Source organism: Prosopis cineraria, unplaced genomic scaffold, assembly GCF_029017545.1.
Source record: "Prosopis cineraria cultivar Desert tree isolate PC_DT_omini unplaced genomic scaffold, ASM2901754v1 PC2, whole genome shotgun sequence".
Classification (NCBI taxonomy): domain Eukaryota; kingdom Viridiplantae; phylum Streptophyta; class Magnoliopsida; order Fabales; family Fabaceae; genus Prosopis; species Prosopis cineraria.
In genome coordinates, this window is record NW_026555333.1 from 29,666,770 (window position 1) to 29,678,718 (window position 11,949).

The 11,949-nt window shown below is 33.1% G+C and overlaps 1 protein-coding gene across 1 annotated transcript; it reads right to left on the bottom strand.

Annotated features, from left to right (window-relative positions):
- Positions 1-10,928: 10,928 nt before the first annotated feature.
- On the bottom strand, positions 10,929-11,264 carry LOC129302699 (defensin-like protein 182). Its single transcript, XM_054941597.1, has one exon. It carries the CDS (start codon positions 11,262-11,264, stop codon positions 10,929-10,931), a length of 336 nt encoding a protein of 111 aa, XP_054797572.1.
- Positions 11,265-11,949: the final 685 nt, after the last annotated feature.

An 11,949-nucleotide genomic window follows, 5' to 3' on the forward strand; every position in this document is an offset into this window, starting at 1 on the left:
GACTTAAGAAAATTATCCTAAACCAATTAACCCAATTAGCTAACTTTCCTAGGTCTTAGATTAAAATCCTAGTTCAATCAACCAATTGGTAAAAAATTAGCCAAGTGAATCATTGAAAACTCTCCCTCAAATCAAGTAACCACAAGATTATATCAAGCTACTTAATAACTCAAGCATTAACATCACAAGATTATGTAACATTAACACATATAATTCACTAATTGAAAAACACAAGATTATGTGCCAAGCAAAGAGTGGCCAAATTCAGTCATGGATGTCTGAAGAAGAAATTAAGTGAAACAATCCTCTCTCTTTACATCAACATCAAATTCAAATTAGAATTTACAAGCTAAGATGATTAAACCCTAGATTAAGGAATCTAACCATCTAGTAAAACGAGAGGAGGATAGGAAACAAAAGAACTTACCCAATTTGAAGCTCAAGACTCGTCCTCCATCTTCATCTCTCTAGGATTCCACCAAAAAAATTAGCCAATCTTCATCATATTCAAGAACCCTAGTGACTGCTTGTGAAAGCCAAAGTCCATAGCTCTTGAATGATGGAAATGAGCTTCAATCCTTGTAAAAATGGAAGGATTAGGATGAAATTGAGGAGAGGAGAACAATGGTGTGAGTTTTGTGGAGGTTTGGTAGTCAAAAATAGAGGTTAGGGTACTGAAAAATGAAGAACAAAGAGAGAAAATGAAGAATAATATAAACAAGTGAGAGAAAATGAAGGAAATGAATGAATGGGTGTTTGAATCTCAAATTGGGGCTGAATAGACGTGCATATCTTGTTTCCCATCATCTGAATTCTAATTAAAAAATAGAAAAAGAAAATAAAAAGGAACTGGGAGTCTTGTCACACTTGTAAGATGACACCCTCCTATTGGTTTGTAAATGATTCTAATGTGTGTGTAATTTTCTATGTGTCATCCACATCATTTAAACTAATTTAATCCCTCAAAATAATCATAATTCAAGTGCATATGCTCAACTATTGACCTTAAGGAGTGTTGATGTAACACTTGCCCCGAGTGTTATCTAAAAATCATACAATTCAAATAAACTAAGTGTGGTTAAGGAGTTAATCCAAAAACCAACTTAGGAAACAAACCATTTAAATCACTAAGCAAATACACAATTGTAAAATAAGCTTTTAAAACCTTTTTTAAATAAATAATTTATAGGTTTTACCTGTAGCACACAGAAGTAAGCTAGATGAAAGTGGAATAAAAAGATGCTATCATGACTGACAGCCCTCCCAGGCCAACTTTCGGGAGGCACCATTCCACCATTCGACCTCCAATTGAAGTAATTTTAAAGCTCACACGTCACATTCAAAGGGTACTATAAGTGTACCAAATTTCAAAAAGATCCAACGGTTGGATTAAAAATTAGACATGTTAAAAAATTGATCATTTTTGCTGTCATGACAGCACCTCTGAACTAACTTCCGGAGAGCACCATTTTGTCATCCGACCTCCGATCAGAGCGATTCCAAAGCTCACACATCACTTTTAAATAGTAATATTAGCATACCAAATTATAAAGAAAGGGGTGAGACAACCACAGTCTCAGTAATAGATAAATCGATATTCCTTATTACAAGGAAAGCCATGGTCAAGTAAATAAATAATAGATTCAAAATAACATATAATTAATCAATTAAAATGCTTGAATGCATGAGATAGGCCGATATAGCCTTTCCTGACCAATAGAATGCCCCTTGGTGCTCTTTAGCTTATAGGTAAACCTTGTACCCACTATACCTCCATAGCCACAACATATAAACCAAGGCATGATCTGATCCACCAAACCGCCTGTGCCCCTTCGACGTAAATCCTGAGCAATCAAAGCTAACTTCCCCCCAGAGCCAGCCCGACTTACTCTCCATGTGAGGGCTACCTTGGCCTAGGCACTCAACCTCACACTTCATATGCCAGATTCCCTCTCCTACTAAGAGGTGTTGAACACTTAATCCACTAACCACTTTAATGTACTGAGCCCACAATACGAAAGGTAATAATAAGTATTGACAGTGAGCCATAGAATATCATAAGACCATATCTCTCCATTGGTGAACTCCCACCGAGATCATGCCTCCTACCCTTTTTCTACCTTTCCCAAGTATTGACCATTTCAACACTCAAGGTAGTATAACACTCATAATTCATCCTTTAAGCGGTTCCTTAGCCTATCTAAGGTACCAAACCTAGTTGCACTTCTCTAAGTGCAACTCCTCATTTTTTATGATCACAATGCATGCTAATAATTTTATTTCCATAAGTAAAATCATTATTAAATAGATAGTAAACATAGTTGCATTATTATTAAAGCAATACCCCATAAACCCTTATAAAACACATTTTATTTACATTCAATTATTTAAAACATGTAATACATGCTAGATAATATTATCCACTCAAAAATAGCTAAACAAAGCAATTAAAAATATAAATTTTCCTATTACCTCAACCCTTTAGTACCAAAAGGGTTCCTCTTGTACAAAATAGGACTTGGCTTGTTCCTTAACTTCTTAATAAGTTCCACCAACAATTCTTACAACATATAAGTGATCCATATCACTTTTCATGGCAAACAGCATTAATGAAGACTATAACTCATACCACACAGCTTAGGTCAACGAAGTCATAATCTATCCCAATGGTCCATATATTAAATCAACTATTTACATAGTATCACTTAACTACCAAAATCATTTATTAGCCATCACTGGCTAATTTTTAATTTATATAATTTTTTTATCAATTAAAAACATTCATTTAATGTCACCAACTTTCACCATTAGCCCTTATAATAAAAACTAAACCTTAATTTAAATCATATTGGGCTCAAATAATAAAATTATAACTAAATCAATAGGCTTAAACCATTGAGGAGCAAAACCCAATCTCTTAAGGTTTAATTTGTGCCTAAAACACCTCTTTTCATCAAATTATCCACTCAAAATATTATATCACTATATAGAAACTCAAAACATCCTCCCTAGGATTCAAAGAAATAAAAGCTTACAAGACTAAAGCCTTTAGGATTAAAATTCAAAAATTTCCTCTTCCAAAAATTGAAAAAAATCAAGAGGGAAGGAAGAGGATTGAAGTAGGAAGTTTACCTATCATGTAGCCGAGCTCGCAACGGTCATAACACCTCCTAAATCCAAACCCAACTCTCTCTCTTTATCCTCTCTTTTTCCTCTCTCTCTCTCTCTCTCTCTCTCGTGCATTTGTTTCTTTCCTTAGTTCTTTGTTTTGCGTTTCTGCATGCTGTTTCTCTTTAAAAGACTGATCTTAAAACATTTTTGGAAAAATTACAAGAAAGGGCCCAACATTTTTTATTATAGCACAAAAGCTCGGGTCAACTTTGGTAATTTTTTCCATAGTTAAAAATAAAATAAAACCTAATTTTTGCTTAGTAAAATTCAAACTCTGGAACTCTATCAAATTATTCTAAATTTTAATTTAATTATAGATATTTTATTTTATTTTTTTAAAATAAATTCAAGTCTTAAAATTTTAGGATGTTACAGTTGACCTCAATTGCCCAATTGACGCACAAGTCACATGCCACTTATGTCACATAAATCACATAATTCAATTAAATAGCATGTGATATAATAAAATCTAATTAATATCCAAAATTAAATTCATAATTAGAAGGGAGAGTCTATTAAAATAACAAAATTACATCCTGCATAAAATTATATAAAAAATTTTATACAAAGGCAAACTAAAAACTAAATCAAACTAAAACACTTAGAAAGTGTTGACTTTTTATTTAATAACTCTCAAACTAAAATAAATTTTAAAAATATAATTTCATTACTCATCAATGGGACATAAAATGCACTTTGTCAATTTTTCTTGTACATTTTCTCAAAAGTTCATTTTTTAGACCAAAATGCCCCTAATGTACTAAACCTAGAAACTTAGGCAAAATTTCAAATCTAATACAATATGTGCACTTTGAGGTGATAAATCATTAATAAAAAAAAATGTCCTAATTGACAAGTAAAAGTATATAACAAATGTGTTCTATCACATAGCACATTTCCACACTCACATATAAACATATTCACTAGCCCACATTGCCATTTTTCACCACATATAGGCATATTTCCATAGTAGGCCAGGATATCAGAATTCTATTCACATTTACAACCAACCATGCATATGTGCAACAAAATCATCTCTATAGAAACTTATATACAAGTTCATGACTAATAACATACATATTCATTACACCAATTCTTACAAAAGGCTTTTATGAGAGATATCAACTCAAACTGTGTCTTTCCCCTTTGCACCACTACTACTCAGACTTAAAAAACATAAATAACCATGGATGAGGTTAAAATCTTAGTAATCAATATAGCTCATTGAATGTCTATTATCACAAATAATCATGCCAAAATAGTAAAACCAAAGTATAACATATTTGTTTATCATAATATAGCTTAACTCATAACTTTCTCATGTAAATCATTTTCACACATTTTCACAAACTAGTATGATCATCTATCCACCAATCCTTTAAAGCTCCCAAACACAAAGCCAAAGGCTCTATTGGATCAATGATTCACTAACCCGAGCACATTTTCGGTCGTAGAAACACTCGACCAAAGGTAATCCATCCTACATGCAGACTGTGGTTTCTCTCATCTCATACACTTGTGATAGAGGCATTGTTGACTCCTAACCGTACCTTAATAGGTACTAGGGAGTTGCTAGATTGCCCGAACATCCCATGGTAATAACCTTAATATAATGTTGTACCATATTACTATAGTACCAGCCCTTATAATGATGCATCGAATGTCCCATGGTGCCAACCCAATTATATGAATTTGTTCACTCCTATCTCCACACACACATATCCACACATATCTTGGATGAACTCCTACCCCTACGATCATACTTTTCACATAAATTTCATTGCTCTTTCATATTTACACACCATACACTTTTATACATTACATACATACATACATAAATACATATATATATATATATTCATTCAAAGCTAAACATCCTTAAACTTTCTTTTCATAAATCAATTTCATGCTAACTTGTTCTCATCGTAAAACAATAATATATTTACTTTTATACAGTTATATGAGCTAATAAATATAACAAACTATACGATTACCTCAACCCTTCTGTCAAATAGAAAGGGTTACCCATGTTTCAAAACCCTATTCAACTTTCTTTTGCTATTCAACTCATCGCGCACATGAATTTACACTAAATTGGCAAGCGAGGGTCAATTGTCTTATTAACTAAGTGCCAATTATAGCAATTTAACACCTAATCATTATCATTCCTCTATTTGCGCTCATTCACACGTATTAGTACCAATTACCACTCACTACAAGCACTAACATTCTCACAATCAAATTCTCTCTTGCTACTCCCTTTCTAAATTAAGTCAAATTATGCCTACAGTTTTAAAGCTTTATCATTCTAATTCAAACCAATCATAAGATACTAGTTTAGTCCTAGAAGACCTTTCTATTATTATAAGGTAAGAAATCAACTCCTTAAAACTTTTGAATTCAATTTCTCACTAGTTACAACTAAGAGAAAATAGGGTAGAATCAGAGGTTAAGGTAGTACGAGACTTAATTGATAAGTAACAGGTTAGAAACATCATCCTTTCTCCTGAAATAGCTTGCCCTAGCAGAGATATCCCTCTTCTCCATGCCAAATCTCTCTTCTCTTTGTATCTCCATCTATTTTCACAAGCAGGCCACATCCCTCTTTATCAAATTTCTACACCATACGTCGCAGCGCATCCATCCTCTATTGTGGCATATAACATAGTTAGGATTTCACACGCTCTGCTTTAAGAAGCCATTCTTTTACTCATATCTGCTAACATTCTAATGGGTCAAAATAACACTCCACCATCTAGAATCCTAAATCTAAGATTAAATTACTAATTTATTCCTAATCAGTCATTAAGGCAGGATTAAAAATTTAGAATGTTACATATATAGATTGGTAAAGTCCAGACAAAATAGGGGACTTTACAAAATCTACCAAAAAGAATGCCTAAATCATATTTATGTATGCAAATAGCCATTACAAGTCTCAATAAAAATTCAAAACAAGTTCTAGAGATGGAATTATAATAAATGTACTCCCACTTAAAGGAAAATTAACATTTAGGCTCAAGGTCTTACAAGGTTTTTGGACAACCTATAGTCAATTATCAAAAGCTAATCCATTGCCTATTTACTAAAATTCTAAAAAGGTAGGACCAACTTCTAATCAAACTTAATTCTTTCAAGAAGCTCAATTCAATCCAACCATAGCCACATTCACAAAAAGAAACAAAATAAAATGACTAAAACAAAATGTTTATGAGATTTTGAAAAGTTTCTTAAAAAATCATTTTTAAACTATGTACGAATAAGTATAACCAACTACTATTAGAAAGAGAAAAAAGGCACAAACTAAACTCAAGGACAAGAAAAACAACAAATATGAAAACAAGCACTCCCTTCCCTACACTTAAAATAGACATTGTCTTTAATGTTTAAAAACAAAAAAAGAACAAGGAGAAAAGGACCCTGAAAGTTCCTTGACCAACAGATGTGGCAAGTTGATAGACAGAAAGACTCTGACAGGGAAATGAGTATGAAATATCCTCAAGAGAATACATACCTGCTAGTCACATCAAATAGAGAAGTAGATAAATTAGAGATAAAGGAGTTATATATAGACCATCAAGTAGTAAGTTATGAATTATCAGTTATAACCACAAGAGAACAAGTGCCAAACTAAACAACCAAAGAAAAAGAAAAAGAAAATATAACAATAAGAAAAAAGTTAGAATTCCATCAGAATAGAAGCTCATGTCAATAACAAGTGTAGCAGGAGAAAGAGCTAATGATGGAACTCAAGGCTTAAAGCCTAGTAAATTAATTTTCTTTCAATCTTATAATTAGTTCATGCATGGAATTCTATTTCTACTTCACCTAGATAACTTAACTTTCATTTGATGATACTTGACTAGATTGCTATGATGCTTCCTTTCTTAGCCATCCTTATCACACAAACATAATAAAACCTACCTAAAGTCATACTAATTAACTATCATTATATCAATTCTATGCCAAAATTGAACCAAAAAGACAACTAAGTTTACAAACAAGATCCATGTCAACATTTGAAAATAAATAAATCAAAATTACCCACTCATAATTATGAGTAACAACATGTCATCTATAACATCCTAAATTTCAATCCAAGAAACTAGTTGCTAATTAGTATTAAGTGGATTAATTGTAGTGAGGATTTTGAGTTGATGTCTTGTGTTGTTTGGATGTTGTGTTGATAAGATTAAAAGGTAGAATAACAATTTGGGGCGTAATGTACTAGCACAAGTAAGATTGAACTCACTGTGCCACGCATTGTGACAAAAGCTGCACGCGCCATGATGCATTATCCAAGAATCACTTAAAGCTAACGTGAACAGCTTATGAAATTAGAAGAGGAAGTGCTATAAAATATGTTTTGGGAGGAGGAGAAGTTCTCATCTGCTAAGGCTTACAATAACTAAAGCTCAAGAGTTTGCTTCGATTAGTAACTTACTGGGTAAGTATTGTGCAATCTCAAGCTTCATTTCTACCCAATTTTTGTTGAATTTCATTGGTTCACAAATTGAATAATGAAGTTCTAAGGTGTTGTGCTCTAAAAGAAAGGTTTAAGATGAGATATTGAATTTAGAACTAAGATTTTGTGACTAGTATATAGTTGAATGGTTAAGATTTGAGGATATAGGTTTAAAATAGCCTAAAAGTTAGGTTAAGTGTAAAATTTTTGTTGAATAAATGAGTTAGAAGATTGTTATGGTTATTTGAATAGCCTATAGAGCTAATGAATATAAATAACATATTAATAAATTTAAAAGGCATTAATTAGACCGTTGCATGTGTTAAGGGATTTAGTTTAGCTGAATCAATGCCTGTACTAAGTGTTGAGAATTGACTGAGGGAGACTATGTTGTGTAGATTGAGCTCCTATAACATTTCTCATTGGAATCTAAATGCTTGGGAGTCCATAGTGATTGGTAACCTTTAGTAGTAAGAGTTAAAGGTAATTGGAGTAACCTTTTTATTTGTTTGTTTGTGAAATTATTTACAACTATTTTTATATAACTATGTACATTATGTTGTGAACTGATAGAGTAGCAGCATTGTGAAAGAATGCATGCGAGTGTGTGAGTATTGATTGAAATGAATTTGAGGTGACATGTGCATTACCATACATCGCATCTACGAGAATACCCTGGATTATAGTGGGGGGATGTGGTTCTACCGTAAGAAGGTCCAGGAAGTCCTGATGATCCAAAGCGTAGAGCTTGACTCCACCACAACAGACCTAGGATATGGAATAATCCACGAGGTTATCCTAATAAGGGATCATAGTCCTACTTTATATAAAGCTAGAAAGTCTTGATGATCTAGAGTGTAGAGTTTAACTTTGCCATGACGAACCTAGGGGACTACGCATACACAAAAAGGATTACTTGGTCCAAGTAGTGATATAGTGGGCCCTGTTTCATGTGACTAGAAGTCCTGACCTGAGTGTAGAGATTACTCCTTTAAGTAGAAATAAAAATGTATTACATGAGTGTAATGAGATTGATGAGAATGAATTCCTATATAAGCATATGATATTATTTTGATTGAAACACATGCAACTTTATTGCTTGTTTATAATTTTTCTTACTAACCAATAATTAGGATTATCTCCAAGTTACTAGGACGTACATCTTACTCCATTACTTTTGAACATACGTGAAGAGAGCACGAGAAGGCCTAAAAAGGAAGTGATGAAAGAGTAGCTTCATTTGGTAATAGCATGACTACCATATGTAAAATGAATGTATAAAGTTGTATATAAAGTTGAGTTGCCAACTAAAATGCAAAAGTGAATGTGTATATGAATTGTGCTATGAATCTTGCTTATATATGTATATGATGTGAATCTCGCCGAGGGTGCCCTAGTTAAGGGTACATAGGAAGGCCTAGATACTATTCAAGTAAGTCTATGTTGTTATGTAAGTTGTTCCACTTGTGTGTGTATATATATATATGAATTGATGTAATGATTATATGTTGAATGTGAATTGTGTTTTTATATGAGAACTTGACACAAATAATGAGGTAGAGCCCTATTTGGAAGAGTTGAGTATGTTATAATTTTCAACCATATGGTGAGGTAGAGCTCCATATGCAAGAGTCAGAAGGTTGAAAGTAGAACAAGTCTAATTATATATTGTAAATATATGTTGTATGTGTATTCCTCATATAAGTTCACAATTATATAATGTGGCATTAAGAGGCCAAAATGGGCAATTGACGTGATATATGTGGTGTAAGGTGTTAATCAGGTGTATGTGATCCTTTTAGACTTAGTTTAAGGCCTAAAGTTGTCTAATAAGATAAGGAATGAGAATTGAACACTTAAGATGCAATTTTTTGAAAGAAAAGTGGCTTTTTGCACCCTCAGTGCCTAATTTTAAATCAGACTGTCAGATTGAGTTCAAACTTATTCTATTAGCTAGTATATGTTGTGAGCTTGTGTGGGCGCTTGAATCACTCCATATCGAAACCAAACTAGAAGGCTCTTTTCAACCAATTTTAAAAGCCTTTTTTCCTATTAATGAGTCTCCAGGTTCTTCTATGGAACTAAACCGATAAAAGTATGATTTACCTCCTTTAACATCCTAGGGCATGCAAAGCATGGTTTCACAAAATCGACAACAAAATGCCCCACATGTTTCTACTGGCTTTGAAAAAAGAGAGCATTAAACCATCCAAACCTAGGGAATCAAGCACACCCATATTCAAAATAACTTTCTCAATCTCTTCATCTATCACCTGAGAGCCTAACTGTGTGAGGCTTCTGTCCTCCACCTGTAGGAAGCCGACTTCACAACTTACCCCTGGCAATGAGTCACTTTCTTTGGTAAACAGAGCCACATAAAAATCTGTTGCTAATGCTTGTATTTCTTCCTTGTTATAAATCCATTCTCCATCTGTATTTTGCATAGCCTCAATCTTATTGTGTCATCATCACGCATTTTCCCAGGTATGGAAATATGTCGTATTTTTGTCTCCTAGCTAGGACAAACCAATTATACTTTGCTTTTTGGACCCACATGAAATCCTCCTGCATGATAACCTCTTCCAAATCTCTAATAGTTCCATCAATTCCCTCCAACCGACTCACCAATCTTTTCTTTTTTCTTCGCAAATGACCAAATACTATTGTCATTCCAATCCTTCTCATCAGTTGTCCCACTCCGTTTCCACGAACCTCTCAAAATCCTTATGCAATATGGATGTAGAAGACACTTGAAGATTTATTATTATTATTATTATTATTATTTTAAGATTTGACAGGATTTGGTAAAGATTACTTTTTTACTTTATCATTACTTAGTTTATCTTATGCAAAAAAATATGTACTTTAGTTCATCCAATTTTATTGTTATTATCAACATCATCATCTACTTAATCTTTTTTTCAACTCAATCCTTTAATTTTATCTTTTACTTCATAACAAATATATATATATATATTTGGTATTTTACAGCAACATTTCAATCGATGTTATGCATAACTTTATTTTTAAAAAAAAAATTGTCGAAATCTAAATATCATTATATTAAACTTTGGTATTTTACTTTCATTCTAAAGGAAAAAACACACATACCAGAAGTAAGAACAAAATGGATACTATCTTTCACAATGACACGGATCTTCCTCCAAATAAGTTGAAACCATGTTATTCATACTAAGATATATACATATATATATATATATATATATGACAGTCAAGCACCATTGAGTTCGGCCAAAAGAAGTATACCTTTATAAGTAAACCAAAAACACTATTAACAAGTGTACTGGCATTGACACAGAGAATTTTGTTTCCCCAGAGTGTCATCGCAGAAGCCAACACCACCAAGTTTGGCAAAAGCACACTTCGATTTACAACATTTATCATCACAACCAGTAAAGCACCTACCTAAACCCACATTACATTTCCTTGGGGGAGGAAGGGCACATTCGTAAATGCACATGCATGTGTTTTGCTGGCACGATGGCTTCCCATTTGGATGCCTCTGAATACATGCGTTATAGCAAGTCATTGGGGATTGACAAACATTATTCCCCACAGCCATCACGTCTGAGCATAACTCTGCTTTCCCCACCACCATTGTTGCCATAACTGCAATCATCATTAACCATAATAAGTGGTGGAGCTGAGACCCCTATGTGAGAGTAAAGATAAGTAGTTCAAGATTTCATCACACACACACACACACACACACACACACACACAAATACAAAATACTAAATTGAAATCTACATGTACACTAAATTTATATTTTTCTCCAAAACAAAGAATGTATGTACCTCCTCACCACAACGTAGTTCTGCTACTAATTAACCATAATATATAATGTGTGTGTGTGAACTCAATCCAATTATTTGTTTAACCAAATTTGTAATTGTTGCCACCATTGCATTGATCATTAACTTTCATCAGTGGCAGAGCCGAGACTGTGAGAGAAAGGGTAAGTAATTCAAAATTTCAAAAGTATATATAAATACAAAATGCTAAAACCATGCACTAAATTTATAATTTTCTCCAAAATATAGAGAGTGGATTTATTACCAACTAAAGTTGGCATGAATGATTTGGACTCTCGTCACCAAAAGAAGTGGATAGGAATTCAAATCTCAACTCGTGTATATAACAATTTATTTAAGAGAAGTCTATCATTTCCCTTCTGTACATTAGGGGGAGGTGATATCTACTGTCGGCACAGTCTACTCCCTCAGTGTGTGTGTGTGCAAAGTGCATTTGCATCTCACCATAACTTGCCTCCACCACTAACCATAATATAT

Coding starts and splice junctions, on each gene's coding strand:
- LOC129302699 (XM_054941597.1), bottom strand. CDS start 11,264: ATGGCAACAATGGTGGTGGGGAAAGCAGAGTTATGCTCAGACGTGATG.